At 36.7% G+C, this 15,899-nt stretch overlaps 2 protein-coding genes across 4 annotated transcripts in view; one reads left to right on the top strand and one right to left on the bottom strand.

Annotated features, from left to right (window-relative positions):
• On the top strand, positions 472–7,042 carry LOC109841139 (E3 ubiquitin-protein ligase KEG). 3 transcript variants are annotated; one of them, XM_020410013.1, is made up of 5 exons: positions 472–659; positions 2,643–3,041; positions 3,467–3,558; positions 3,951–4,424; positions 5,929–7,042. In XM_020410013.1, the coding sequence occupies exons 2-5, from the start codon at positions 2,676–2,678 to the stop codon at positions 6,848–6,850; spliced, it is 1,854 nt and encodes a 617-aa protein (XP_020265602.1). In that variant the 5' UTR covers positions 472–659; positions 2,643–2,675; the 3' UTR covers positions 6,851–7,042. The 3 variants fall into 3 exon arrangements, with proteins under 3 accessions (XP_020265602.1, XP_020265600.1, XP_020265601.1); XM_020410011.1 differs by having other exon boundaries at positions 2,672–3,041; XM_020410012.1 differs by lacking the exon at positions 472–659 and adding an exon at positions 689–782 and having other exon boundaries at positions 2,672–3,041.
• Positions 7,988–15,899, bottom strand: part of LOC109841140 — an 8,359-nt gene continuing 447 nt past the window's right edge. The window contains exons 2-5 of the mRNA XM_020410014.1: positions 14,547–14,706; positions 8,823–9,043; positions 8,553–8,726; positions 7,988–8,473 (exon numbers count right to left, since the gene is read on the bottom strand). Of these exons, the coding sequence (XP_020265603.1) occupies positions 8,384–8,473; positions 8,553–8,726; positions 8,823–9,043; positions 14,547–14,706 (645 nt within the window). The 3' untranslated portion in view covers positions 7,988–8,383. The remainder of the gene's footprint in view (positions 8,474–8,552; positions 8,727–8,822; positions 9,044–14,546; positions 14,707–15,899) is intronic.

The raw sequence follows: 15,899 nt of genomic DNA on the forward strand, positions 1-15,899 counted from the left end.
GGGTCAAGTCAAGCTCAATAGCGAGCCGGGCAAGCGGGCTTTTGGGCCCATCCAGCACAGTGCCCACCCGTAGGCGAGCCCCAGCCGTGAAGCCCAACTGGAAATTTATTCCCATCAAGATCTGGAGATGCCTCACGGGAAGCCAAAAAACTTAGTAATAGTAATAATGATGTAATAGTAACAATAACGTGAGCCAAAAAACTTAGTAATAGTAATAATGATGTAATAGTAACAATAACAATAAGGGGGTGTTTGGTTCCTGTTTTTGGTGAGAGAAAGTAGGGGGAAAGCTACAAAAATGTTAGCTTTTTGACATCTTTCTTTCAAAATCGCCTCTTTAAAAAACGATTTAGGGGAAAAGCTATTAAAAAACTAACATTTGTTTACAGCTCTAAAAAATCAATCCAAACAAGACCTAATAGTAGAGTATAGATAACGGCACTGAGTCTGCACACACAACCCTGTAACATCTGCGTTACTTTTCGCCCGAAATAGACCAAAAATGAAATAAAAATAACCCACCGTTCCTCTTCCAAATCCTCTCCCATCTCTCTTTCCCTATTATTCTTCATTCTAATATTAACTTTGTAAATATCTCTAATCACATCAACCAGTCGACATCTCTTTTTCTTTGGTTTTGATTTTGGAATCGTTTTCAGGTGAGCAAGTTCTGCTCTTTTCTTCTTTTTCTTCATTCATCTGCGATAATTTTGATAATTTGTGACTACCCATGATCCAAATTTTGTGTTTTTTTGAGCTCATGCTGATGTTTGCTCAATTGGGTAAGTTCTTATTTGATTTTTTTTTTTAATTTTGTGCCAGCCTTGCATGTTGTAAATATGGGTTGGATTTTGATTGTTTTAATCTAGAAAATGTTATATTGAGTGAGGAATTTCATAGGTTGAGATGGGTTCTGTATTAATTTGGTATGGGAACTTCTTTTTATGTGGATGAAGTTTGATTTCATTTTCATTTGGAGGTGATGGACAGAATTGGAGAACTTCTTTTTATGTGGATGAAGTTTGATTTCATTTTCATTTGGAGGTGATGGACAGAATTGGAAATTTGAGATATTGTGATAAATTTATATGTTTGATTTCATTTTCATTTGGAGGTGATGGACAGAATTGGAAATTTGAGATATTGTGATAAATTTATATTTATTATGTGATCCTGGGTTCATTAAGTAGGGAGAGATGAGGTTTGTTGTTAATATGATTAGTTTTGGTTCTGGGATGTGGTAGATGATGTTGGTAAGTTTCATATTGGAGATGGATGTGGTAGATGATGTTGATAAGTTTCATATTGGAGATGAGGTTTGTTGTTAATATGATTAGTTTTGGTTCTGGGATGTGGTAGATGATGTTGATAAGTTTCATATTGGTTCTATTAATATTAGTTCTAAATTGTTGTTGCCTATGATATCGTGGTAGTTTGATTCTGGTTGTGACAGACATGGTTTTGGTAAGGGGTACTGTGCTTGTATCACAAGCTTTAATACTCCGTGAAGCATGTGATATTAAAACATCTGTCTTATAATTATCTCAGGGAAGAAAGTTGTAAGGGATCATATTCCTATTATTTGCCCTAGGTCATGAGACTATGGATTGTTGAATTGCTTTTTTAACTTTATGCTGTACATTGGAATGCTGAAGTACATTGGAACAAACAATTTCTTCTGTAAAGTTTCTGGATCACTTAGGTTTCATTCCATGTTTTCTCTTAATGAGTTTATCAAAAATTGTACATGGAATTGGTTATCATTGAAAATCTCGAGAGTACTTTCGAACCATGAATATACTTTTTTTTTTGGATGCGCTAGCGAGCAGTACTTCTCGCACGGGCAGGGATCAAGGTTTTTATTTCAATGGTTTATGAAATTCTGGAAGTAGGAGAGTACATTGATGAGGTGGATCTCCAAATGTGACTTAATGTTGAGAGTCTGGCAGAAATTGTTATAGGTGGGCTTGAGTTAGTAAAAGTGATTGGATAATTGCCACTGAACACTAAACAAAAAGAGAAAACTAATGACTGTAGAAGATTTCAAGGGGGAAAAAAGGAGTTTGGATGCCAAGTTGCTGCGTTATTCTATGGCTGTTCTTCTCTGTACTGCAATATTTCTCAATTCTATACTTTCCTACTGCATGCGTCTTGGTTAAATACTCTATTTAAAACTTGCTGTTGCAGCAACATTTGGTAATCCTAATTCCTGTTCGCTGGAACCCCTGAGCGATAGCCTGGCGTTGAGATCCCCTAAATACAAGAATCCTGGATAGACTAAAGAATCTTCAACTGTTTTATTCTTTCTTTACAGAACACTCAATCTGAAGGCCCATATAGCCTAAAATATACAGAGTAAAGCAGAAGAAATGGCTTTCTGCACATGCATATATTTGGCTGACACGGAGATATCTCAACTATGGAGAATTAGAGATATCTGACTGTGTTGGACTTTAGCTAATAACCTTCCTTTATCCTAAATTAATAATGCGGCTACCTCCAAAGAAACAAGTAATAGATGTAGTGCAAAATGAAGTTTTCTTATAACTTGTTACTTCATGTCAACTTCTTAGATTACACGCAGATTGCTTGATCAGTTTCTACTGGTTCATTTTATTGATGGTTCCTCTTTCTGAATGTAGAATTTTAATCTTGCCTCTTTTTCTAGCAGAGCAATGGATGGAAAAGCTTCTCACTCTGGATTAACTGACGCATTTGAATTCCTCTTGTTTGAGGAAGACCTAGATGATCTAAAATCTGTTATCTATAAACCAAACCGGATTACCCCATGGATTGATCCCAGTGCACTAAAGCTTTCACATCGTATAGGAAGAGGCCCTTTTGGTGATGTTTGGCTTGCGACTCATTATCATCGTACTGATGATTATGAACGATTTCATGAAGTTGCTGTCAAAATGATATACCCTGTTAAAGATGATCAGATTCAGGCTTTTCTTGCCAAGTTTGATGAAATGTTTTCCAAGTGCCCGGGTTCAGAAAATGTCTGCTTTCTGCATGGTATTTCAATTCAGAATGGAAGGGTAAGTTTTTTGCTTCTACGTGGTATCGTTTAGGGTGAATTTCACAAAACCCCTCTGAACTATATAAATCATAGAAACCTCCTCAACTTGTCTCACTTAAATACCATGACCGACGGATGTGCGAAGCATGAGACTATTTTTGGAATCTTACCTGTAGCTGGCAAATATAACTTCTCACTTTTCTGGTAAGGGTAGTTAGACCTTTTACTCCACACAATAAGCTGCTTATAAGAAATATCTAGTTCAAGGGGGTTAGTATAATTTTGAAAGTTAAGAGAGGTTCTTGAGGATTTATGAAGTTTAATGGCGGTTTGTGCTAAAGCCTCCCAAAGTTCATTGGGGTTTTGTGAAATTTACTCAATCTTTTATTAGGCGCATACCAATACTAGTGCAAGATATGGTTCACTTACCTTTATTGTCTTCAGCTATGCATAGTTATGAAGTTTTATGAGGGATCAGTTGGAGACAAGATGGCTCGTCTTAAAGGAGGGAAACTTTCATTATCTGATGTTTTGAGGTATTTGAGTTTATCATTACTGTTCTGTTACAAAGATTCCCTTAAGGTTTGTATGATTATAAAAAATCCCCTAAAGCTTTAAAAGTGACACTTTCTTTAGCACTCTTTTAGTTACTACAAAATTAACTTGGATGTAAAAGCTAAAATACTATGTGATATGGCAATTATAAGCACTCCCATATAAACATATATATGATTATTGTCATGAAAATTGATGATTATTTGACTAGAAACTGAAAATGAGTAGGGGTTAAAGTAAAATTTCAAAACCTTACGAGGATTTTCTAATAATCAAACAGACCATAGGGGAATTTTGCTTACCCTAAATCTTTCTTTCTTGAATAAGTTGTCTGGCTAAGTTTGTATATAACTTAATCTGCCTTATTCTTTAGATATGGTACTGATATAGCTCAAGGCGTATTGGAACTCCACTCAAGAGGAATTCTAGTCCTCAATCTAAAACCAAGCAACTTTCTCCTTGATGAACACGATCAAGCAATTCTAGGAGACTTTGGAATCCCATACTTGCTACTTGGGCTTTCTTTGCCGAACCCCGATTTAGTTCAATCAACCGGAACCCTGAACTACATGGCTCCTGAACAGTGGCAGCCGGACACTAGAGGTCCCCTTTCTTTTGAGACAGATTCTTGGGGTTTTGGATGCAGTATTTTGGAGATGTTGAGTGGCAATCAACCGTGGCGTAGTAAGTCACCAACTGAGATCCATAACTTGGTTGTAATAAATCAAGAAAAGCCCCAAATTCCAAGTGGATTGCCTCCTCAGGTTGAAAATGTTCTTTCTGGATGCTTTGAGTATGACTTTCGGAATCGTCCGCTGATGGGAGATATTTTGGAGGTGTTTAAAAGGTATTCATTTTTTTATTTTAAGCATTAAAACCATTGCCTTTGTTATTTCATCAATTCATAGAAAGCATTTGCATACAAGATTTAAGTTGTCCATTGAGTCCTCTGGATGCTGGGCTTATTCACAATCATTTGATGTTAAATTGAGTTTTTACAACATCATTTGCATTCTAAGAGTTCACTTATATTCTGATGCGTGTTTTCTTGCTCTGTTTATCTAGCCCACATTTCACACTTCCCTGTTATTATTACTGAAGTACTTAACATCTAACAAAATCACATACATTCTAGGAGTTTTAGCTTTTTTGATGTGGTTCTGAGTATTATTCAGTGGAGCTAATTATATAGTGGTGTACTGTGTGATTGGTTATTTACATGCTGTTTCCAGCATAAATTTGATTTTGATTGGTAAAACTTTAGGAAGAGAGATTGTACACGGTTATTTTGACTTTGGATAAACATATGATGAAGTGGCAGATAGAGAAATATTTGTAAGTAAATATGGCATCATCTGTATTGAGTTTCTTCAGATGTCACTAACATCCACCATAATATAGCAGCATCATCATCATCTCTCTCTCTCTCTCTCTCTCTCTCTCTCCCTCTCTCTCTCTCTCTGTTATAATCACAAAACTTCTCAAATTATATAGCTTTTATTTTTGGTCTATCACGACCTACATAGATGTTACCAACTTGAAGTACATGCACACGACTTATAAGAATCTATATGTAGCGTGGATACTTCTATCATGGAGCCCTTCGCTGTACGCGACAGATCCCATAACTGTACCTGACACACCCCTTACCCGTACCTGACATGTCCATAGCTGGCACTTCTTGAACACTTCTTAAATATATCCATATATTTATTCAGACGTGTACTTAACTATGCAATACATGTTTTAGCTTAAACACTCGTCATACACTTCTTGGACATATATCCTACACATCCAGTTTTGAAATTTGTTGGACGATGGTTGGGTCGTTTCAACCAATATTCAGTTAAGAACTACGATTGAAAATGGTCATTTGCATATGTAGCTCATAGTTATGATTTCTGCTCATGCATTTCAGCTGTACTTCTATACCCTACCTTTTACAAATTTGTTGTGTCCCGTACCCGTAACCGCACCAGCGTCCTACCCGTATCCATGAAACTCAGATAAGATTAGTGCTGATGGGATTCTAGGAACTAGTCCTAGTGTGAAATACATGAACTCTCCTTACCTTGACATTAACTAAAACATCTATAAGAATCATGAAAATGGAGCACATGAATAAAACAAAATATGTCACATATTACATTTCTTGTATATTATACGAACTGTACAACAATTTCCATGTCTTTATGTTGATTTATCCCATCAGATGTCAAACAACTAATTCGCTACAAAATTTTAGTTCACCTTAAATCATTACTCGAGTTATATGCACCTGCATACATGCTTTCTCGCCAGTTACAAGATTATGTCGGTCGCTAATAAGAGCAATTTCTTCCTCTATCAAGTTGCAAGGATGCAGTTTCTAATGATGAAGAGAGTTGGACTGATTTAGGGAATAAATCTACCCATCTCAACCTCACTGACTGGTCTCTCACAAAAGACCGTCTACAAATTGGCGACACTGTTCGTTCAAGAAAGCCCAAGAACTGTTGCAAGCCAGAGTGCATGATGATCCCTGAAGGAACCGTGGTTGGCATAGAAACTGATAATGACTCCAACAGTTTCATCTTCGTCAAGGTTCGTGGCTTTCACAATTCTCTAAGAGTCCGTTCGTCCACAGTGGAGAGAGTAACCTTCGGTTTTTCTTCTGGTGACTGGGTAAGAGTAAAGAATGAAGACAAAACCCGGAACTCTCCTGTAGGCATTCTCCATGGCATTGATCTTGATGGAAAAGTGACCGTTGGGTTTATAGGAAACTCGACTCTTTGGCATGGTAACTATACCGAGCTTCAAGTAGCTGAATCTTACTGTGTTGGTCAATTCTTGAGGATAAAGGGTAACGTATTGACTCCAAGGTTTGAGTGGCCTAAAAAAAGAGGAGGGAGTTGGGCAACTGGAAAAATCTCGCAAATTCTCCCAAATGGTTGTCTTGTGGTGAAATTTCCCGGACTGTTCAGATTTGGAGAATTAGGATTAGGGTTTTTGGCGGACCCGGCAGAGGTGGAGATAGTGAGCTTTAGTAACTGTGAGGGGGTTGTGAGGAAGTATCAACATCTTGAGAACTTCCATTGGGCAGTGAGGCCGTTGGTTATCGCTTTAGGTTTGTTTACAGCATTGAAGCTTGGATTCTTTGTAGGGAAGAATGTGAGCAAGTCTAGGAAGAAGAACATAGGTTGTGTTTCGGTGAAAGCAGAAGAACAGAACGAGAGCAATCAGCAGTGGGGCTGCCATCTTTCTGTAGCCAATATTCTCTTCAGAGAAGGGTAGAGAATTTAGTGGAGCTCTCTCTGCATGCCTGAAACTATTTTAACTCATGTTTAGAACCTTAAGGAAATGCTGATTCAACTCAGAAAATATATGTATATATATATATTACCAAAGGGGTTTGTGGACTTTCTTGTATGTAAATGTTGATTGTACTTGCAAAATAGCCATCTGACCAGTAGCATCACAAACTCATTGGCTTGTTTCTGATGATAATCCACGTTCAATGTTGGAAGCTGGTATGCACTTCAGAAGATCGCCAGTTTTCAGTCTATGCGCAAACTCACACGAATTGCAAATTTTTAGTTTTTAATAACTTTCAGATGTAAGTTGGCTAAATTATCAGATTGGTACTTTTGTACGCCCCTCTTATCAGGTTGGTGTTTTCTCTCTTGCTCCAACGATATTTGGGTACATTTTCCGTAAACCTGCAAGTAGACCCTCGAACTTCACGGCGGCGAGAAGAAAACGGCTAAATCTCTTTCCTCGTAGCAACCAAGTGTTCTTTTCTGTATATTTGAAGGCAATATCATGCCCATTTACTCCCTTGCAATGGCCCCAACATTCTTGCATGAGCTTGGACGTAGTTGTCATCGTTATACCAATATGCCAAATGATCTTTTGACACTTTCTTTATTCACTTCATGAATAAGAAGGATCTAATCATCATGCGAAGTTTTGCCACATTTTTTCATTTCTTTTTTATTTTGCGTTTTTGTTTTAATTGCACATTTGGCTCGGAAGAAATATCAGAACGTTTCTGGAGCTAGAAAAACTAATAAACTGGTAAGAAGGGTGTACAAAAAAAAAATACCGATTTGGTAATTTAGCGTACATATATTCATCTGTTTCAAATGGAAGGTTTCAAGAAGAAATATTTACAGTAGAGAAGAAACATGTCAGTTTAAAGGTCTATTCAGACAAGCACCTGTTTTGGGTTCAGATCTTCAAGATCAAGTGAGAAAAAAAATACGAAAATGGATTAGAAGGGTGGGTTGAGCATATAATTTTTCATATCTTCGTCAATCGTTGAAAAAAAGTAAACAGCCAAGTAAAATGTACGAGGATACCATCCTGAAAATATTATATTATCACTATTCACATAGCTATATTATATGCACGTAAATAACAAATGGAAACATATTCAAATTGTCCCATATTCATGAAGTCCCACACGCTTTCTCCTCCCCATCCTCTTCTTATATGATAAACCACAACATCATGCAAGAGTTGTAATGAATACAACAAGTTCGCCATCACCCCCCATTTAATTACAAAGCAAAGTTGCAAATACATAAATTTCACGGACAAAAACGGCTCCAACTTTCAAACCAAGGTCTGATAGTGAAAAAATAAGATCTCCGCCATTACCAGTCAGATATTTACCACGCAGGCTCCAAATTATAAGACCCTATTCTCATCTGACTACAGGTAAAATGATTAAATTTGGAAACTGTAAGACAACAATGATCCCTAAATATCACCACTCTCTTCTCCTCTTAATTATTTTAGTTCTTTTTGTTCCCAATTTGTGATTCACCCAAATATGTCAGGATGAAACCTTCCTGGGATCGGGCTGCTCTGCTGCTCCCTCATGAGACGCAGTCTCAACTCATAGTTCTCTATCTGCAACATAACCCGGAAAAAAAAGGTTCAATTAGAATATCAACAAAATGCACAAAGCATGAAAATACCAAAATGTTACCTGAAGCTTTGTTAGCTGCTCATCACGCTGAGATATCATCTGCTTCAACTGCTGCAGCTCTTGACTGCATCTCTCAAACTCTTCCTTTTGCCCGTGCAGGGTTTTGAACCCTCGTTTCCAAATATCATTCTCCTGAAGCAGCTTTTCAACTTGTTCCTTCAGCATCACATTTTCCTAATTTGACAACATTTTGCACCCTCAGAATTAAATTGAATTAACAAAAATGTCGAGATACTGGCTGATGGCATTAATGATGATACACATATGTACCTTTTGAAAGCTTTGAGCTGCTTCAGCACAAGCGCGTGTAACGATTGATTTTTCCAATCCCTCTAAAACCCTAGATGCGCGAGCCCTTGCGTCATCTATATTTGCAGCAGTGGACATCTCTCTTACAATCAGCTCAACCCATTCAGAGCCTGAGCTTGGGAGATTGCAGGCAGCAGATTGGTTCGGGAAAATATTGTTCTCACCCGTATGATTCACACTGCCTATCATGTTTTCAATCATAACAGTGTTTAATAAGTTATATTGAAGAAATATAATGACATGACACGTTTTATGTAAGTGATGTGCTTGGTTACAATGCTCTGTTATGATGGCCTAGTACGCGAGAAGTAAGGTGCACAGAAATATCACATGTAAATCCACTAGGGCCTTTTGTTTTCGCTATAGAGATTTCAAAAATGAAAAGAACAATAAAAAAATACAACCAAGAGAGAAGCCTTTGGCAAAAGAATAAAAAAAAATTATATTTGAAATTTCTCTTTTCTTTTATGAACCTGCAGCCAAGGCAGGGGAGTTCATACACCTATGCCTAGAAATATCTGTCATACTCTTGCCCACAAATACCCAAGAAAATGTGCATGTCAGCCAAGAAAAGACAAGATTGAGGCGATAAACTTAAAATTAGACAACTCACTTATATATTACAGAAGAGATATACTACTATACATTATGTTAATATTCAAATACTCCTGTCATCCTGTGCCAAAAACAGACAATGCTGCTGAAGGCATTTGTATATCACAACATTTGCAGTGAATTTCATGTAAGATACAACTAAGGTGACTATATGAGCGGTACCTCCTTTAGGTACGGGCAAACCATGTACATCTTTGATCCACCCTTATGTAACCAACTAAACCTGACCTTGACCTAGTGCATACTGAAACCATGTACATCCTTGATCCGCCCTTATGTAACCAACTCAACCTGACCTTGACCTAGTGCGTACTTGATAGAAAGAAAACAACTTATTAACTTAACGGACACTCAGTTTGGCAAATCTTCCCATCTAAAACTCAAACCACCCAGTTGCTTCCCAAGCATTTTCATATGTATAACAATCTAATTCTACCTTTCAGCCAAAAAATGCAACTATGTCGGCTTGCATATAATTCATATAAATCGTCAATTTTTTTCTTTTTCTTTTTACATGACTGGAAGGCTGAAAGAAGGTATTTATAATTATCTTATAGCCTTACCCACATGAAGGAGGTTTGCTGTGTCAAAAACAAAATAAAAATAATAATAACAATCATAATAAAAACAATCTAGCATCACCAAACTAGTTCTTGGAGAAGAACAATAGTGGATAAGAAGGGGTCATCCAACAGATCTAGAAGCCCAGATGGCAGGTAAGAAAATCTAGATTACTAGTTCATGCAGGCTTAGGTATGAAAGCACAAGAAGAATTCGAAACCTTGTAGCTAAAGAAAAAGAACACGAGATAGGAAGGCTATTAGATTTACTACTGTAGACTGTGATCACATATGGGTTATATTACGCGACAGATGCAAAACTGAACAATATGCTGAAGTACGAAACTGAACATCCCCAAAAGAGAAACAAGTTATAATTGTAACATTGAGCGACGATGAAACTCGAGATTAGTCGTTGAAATAAACCATTTCACCTAACTGAGATGGCTAGGTAGCAAAGATGGATTTGTTGATAATTTTTTTTGTTGATTCAAAGAAAAGTTGTGCATTGATCCTCGGAATATTAATGATCACCTTCTCTTGGTCAACGCAAAGAGAATAGCCTATTCTTCTGTATCTCACATGGGTTTCATAATTATAGGAATTGGTTCTATACCCGACATGGGACCGGATCGGGGTGAAGACCAAAGATCTTGAGCGACTGACCGGCAGAACAACTCAAAAGATAAAGAAGTATCGTTAATTTCTTCATACTCGTTCCAAACCAAATTCCAATTGAAATGAAATCTGTAGGAGGAATCAATGAAAATCTTTAGGAGGAATCAATAAAACGACATCAATTCAAATTTTGTCCCTCCCGTGTGACGACATGGGGACGTAAAAAGTGCGATCCTATCAACTTGTTCAGACCTAGGATAATAAGCTCATGAGCTTGGTCTTACTTCACCATCGAGAAACGAAAGAAGACTTCAATATCGACCTAGGATAATAAGCTCATGAGCTTGGTCTTACTTCACCATCGAGAAACGAAAGAAGACTTCAATATCCAAGCTTAGCTCCGAAACAATTTGGACCTTTTCGAAGATTGGATGCAGGTACTAATTCATGATCTGGCATGTACGGAATGAAAATTTTATTCTCGATTCTACGATAATTCTTATCAAAGGGTTTCATTTGCTTCTCTTCCATGGAAGTTTAGACCCAGGATTCGATTTTATCATTAATCCAATCACCGTTTATGTTTTTTTCTTATCAACGAATAGATCTCTTTACTTGTATGCCTTAGATGTCTCGTATTTCTCGATCGGATTTTGCATTTTTTTCTTATGCGGTACCTCGGCGTGACATTAGCGCAAAAGATGTTTAAAAATCAGTTTTCTTTTTATAAGGGCTAAAAACGAATCTCAACGTATTTCTTTAGACAAATACACCATTTTTTCTCTCTCCGGTTGGTAAATATTTCTCAAAATTTTTTTAATTATAACTGTCACATTATCCATCACTTTCATCCAACCGTTTAATGAAATCCAGTCTGATGCAGACATTTCTTTAAACTCAACAGATTTAAGCATGCCAGACGTTGTTACAAAGCCATCCCTGAATGAGAGAACTTAATCCTATTGATTGCGTTTCTAGAGCACAGGTGCTCTCCCTCTCACTTGCAGACCATCCTTGATATTTTTCATTCATCCAGACTAGTGTGACTAAGATAAAACAAAATCAATTTCAACTTTTTCACCAGGTTGTCACCTAGTAAAATGCTCTTTCTAACGAATCTAACCTATGAGAGAGAGCTCACCTTGTGCGCACTTCCCTCCTCATCCACCAATCACATGCACACATATAAACCCCCTGCTCCCAGGAAAAGGATAAAAATAAAAGTAAAGGACCATACACAGAAATACAAATCAAAGAAATCTTAGCAAAATCAAACAATAAAACAAATACACACAAGCATCCAACTAACTGGTTAGGTTACTGAGAATGTGAATTCTTTTGGACATTTAGCTGTTATAGTTGCCAGGGTGAAGCAATTCATGCAAAAACAATCTCATCATCTAAATTATTCTTCTGTACTTGCCAAATTAGTCTTTGAGCCCCCACTAAGTTAGAGCTTAAACTGTGTGACAAAGAAGATAGGTCTTGCTATCTCCCAACCAACATATATGTTTTACTGCAAGGCTCCCCAGCTGAAGTTGCATTTTTCGGATCCCAACATCAACTTACACAAAAAGGTTGATGCAGATAAAGTGCTGGCCATACAAACTAGGATAACACAAACTTTTCTACTTACCATGCTACAGAAAGATCCCATTTGGATGCAGAAAGACTTCAGAGATGACAATGGATAGCCAAGTTCAACCAAATTTGAAGTTAGCCTGCATCTTTATAACAATTGCTTTGAGTTTATCCCTTCAGTGCCTTCACACACTGCCTCCATAGTATGTCAACAGGCACACTGGCACAGATATTGGAGAACTTAACAAGGGTTATAACTCGGCTAAATTTTATTTACAAAAGATAACACCCAAACCTCTAGTCTGCTTCAGTTTGAATCTAGCCTTCATTGCATGTGTGTAAACAGACTTGACAAAGTCAGCACTATTTGTGCATCATGTACCAAAGATGCTGGGCAGCATACATGCAACATGTACGTAAAAAAAAAGATAACAAACTGATCTCTCCAATGCATTTTCTGAGAAAGATCACAAGATGCAAACCCGAACCATGATAGTCAATTGACACTATCGTTTCATCTCTTTGTTGTAATCATTGTAGAGGTGTCACCAACATGACATCATCAGGAGGACACTTTTGAAGTTTACTAAAGTTACATCAAATATTCCATAGGAAGCCTGGCTCATTTTTTTCCCCTTTAAAAGCAAGTGCCTTAAGAAGCTTGTTGTATATTGTTTGACTAATTCAACTGTAGTTGGTTATTAACTTAGTATTAATCTGATGCCACATGATGCACATATAACGTGCCAATCAAAATAAAAGACTAATCAAACCTCACATTCTTAGAGCAACTCTAGGATAATCCTTGCCATTCGCAATTGGTCTGTAAGCATGTAGATGCCTTCTCAATTAACTGTTGGATGAATATCAATATCCGCAACGGACATGTATGTACTTCCCAGTTTTACATCCAAATCCTTCAGCAAATTGAACCCTCTTACAAGAAATATTCTACACTCAAAAATTTTATCAGTCCTTAAACATGTGACACAGAGCTTGAAAATGAACCGAATCAGACTGTTCACGCAATGCAAGAATTCAGTCAGCAAATATCCAGCTGAAATAGAAAGATAAAAATAAAGCTGCATCTCACAGAAAAGATATACAAGTCTTCCTAGTTTGGTGTTAGAAACACCAACCTACTGGAGATCAAATATCTATAATTTTGATAACCTGAAAACTGAAAATTTTATTCTACTCCTGTTCTAACAATGCTAAATCACTTCCAATGAAATGCTTTGGGACTCTTCAGTCTATGACCAGTGTGATGACTGACTTGAACTAAGCTATCATGTCTAAGTCAGGCCCAGCAGTATAAACAGTTAGGAATGAAGTGCAAGAGACAAGTAAAGCTGGAAGTTAATTATACTAAACTTCCAATAAATAGAATAGCATAGCAGGATGCCCTCGACAGGTATAGGAGAACTGACATAATGGTAATACAAAAGCTAAAACAGAAACCAGTTACAAGTTCACGGGATTTGAACAAAAGATTTAACATACATTGCATTGCATATCCCAGTTGATAATGAGATATAACACAAAAGTTGAGTATGCCTGCCAATACATAATAGGTTTAAAGAATAATTTATTGACATCCAGAATAGTGAAGGTAAAATATAGACTATGTATGCCATTCAAACAAAGGATTCTAGGTTAATTTTACTTTTGCTAAAGGACATCAGAATGTCAAATATACTTTTCCTCCTGTACATCTTGGATTCTTGGGGTACTAAGATAGTTACTGGAACAAATAAATGCTTTTTTATTCAAAGATCTGGAAATGTTGGAGATAAAGTTGGGCTCAGATCCAGACCTAAAGTAGGTATGGTCAAGAGTAATATTATGAACGATAGCAGAGTGTCAACCTGTGTATTTTGGTCAAGACTAGCTTAGTGCTGTAAACGTTACAGAAGAAACTTATGGGTAAAGCCAAGAACCTAGTAAAGGCCAGAGACTCAGAATAAAGGATGAGATATTATAAAGCCTGGATAAGGTAAGGATTATGTGGAAATGGCTTAGACCGAGAACTCGGAACATGCATGGCGTTAACATCAAATAGAACATATCATAGAACCGATTGCTTTCTGTGAATTTAAATCTAAAATTATGGGTAGAAATAGACCATCCAAACTAGCATCAGCCAAGTTTCGACAAACAGTCCAGTATTATGTATCATGGGGGAGAATAGTAGGAAATGACTTACTGAGTAAAACAAAAGCAATTAAGCAATATATAACGGTAATAGCCTATAGAAACAAAACAGTTTGCAATTATATGATTGCTCAAGCGCTTGGGCATTGGTTAGTACCTTCAGGTGATTGCCAAACACTGGCTTCAGTCCCAATACTAGCTTTGTTGTTGTTAGCCAAGTCCACTTCTTCCCTTGATGACACCAGGTGAAGATCATTCAAATTCTTTATTGCAATGTCCAAGTCATTGCCCGATACCTCAAGAGCTTTCTCAAGCAACTAAGATAGCACAAATACAGAATATAAGCTATATACTATCAATTGTCAGAAATTAACATATGCTTATATCCGACATAAAGTAAAAGGTCAACACGCAGAATCAAATACCAAGTTATCAGCTCTCGACTTCATAAAGAAAGAATGCTAATAATTATCAGATTAAATGGCTAAACAGAAAAAGATTAAAAAAAGAATTGATAGAACACATAAGTGGTAACGTCAATAAGCATCATCAGGAAAAAAAATGCAGGAAAAAATTGTATCTTAAATACACATACTTGGCATGACTTTCAACATAGATGCATTCCATCTGCAAAATTTCCAAACTGTGCTAATAAAAAGCAAGTGAATTTTAAAACTGACAATCGGTAGGTATTTTTCCTCTAGAGATCAAATGCATACCTAATCCAGTACAGTGGTCATCCTTAAATCAATCTAGACTTCTTACAGAACACATTGGTCTCAGATTGAGTTTAGTGCACAACAAGATTAGATTCTTGTATTGCTTCGTTCTTATGAAATCTAGTAATACTTTGCGAGCATAATTATTGCATGAGACATCTGACTATGCTCTTATGGCAGGGATTCTCATGCCTTGACCACGTGCTATACTTCAAACCTTTGTCTACTTTAAATGATAAGAACTTTCTTGCAATTCATCATTTAAATATACATGAATCATTATCTTGAAATCCAGTGTATAAGTATGCAAAACAGGCATCAACCTTCTTAGTTCGAGTACATCATAAGAGTACTCAGATCCAGAGAACTTTCACGAGGAAGTTAATCAGGACTCAAAAGGCAAACACTAGGCACAAATTTACAGTGTGAACGTAGGCTAAATTAAAATAATAATTACTCTTGCACGTGACTGAAATTCTTGTACTAAAGAATTTTCACGTCCCGAACTTTTCACTAGTTTTTACTCAAGCCTCTCAAGTTTTTATTTAAGCCTTCCAACTTTTTTACTAATTTCTGTAAATACTAGATGAACTAGAATTAAGATAAGAAATTTTTCTCAGATATATTCACAGAATTAAATAACTAATTTTTAGCAAATTATTACTTGCAGCGCTTCGCCAGAATTTACTGCAATTTGTGCTCAACTTTCCAAAACTTATTCTTTTTAAATAAATCCAACAAAAAAAGTTAACGAAGAACAGGAAGGGGGGGGGGGGGGGGGGGAGAGAACT

Source organism: Asparagus officinalis, chromosome 5, assembly GCF_001876935.1.
Source record: "Asparagus officinalis chromosome 5, Aspof.V1, whole genome shotgun sequence".
NCBI lineage: Eukaryota > Viridiplantae > Streptophyta > Magnoliopsida > Asparagales > Asparagaceae > Asparagus > Asparagus officinalis.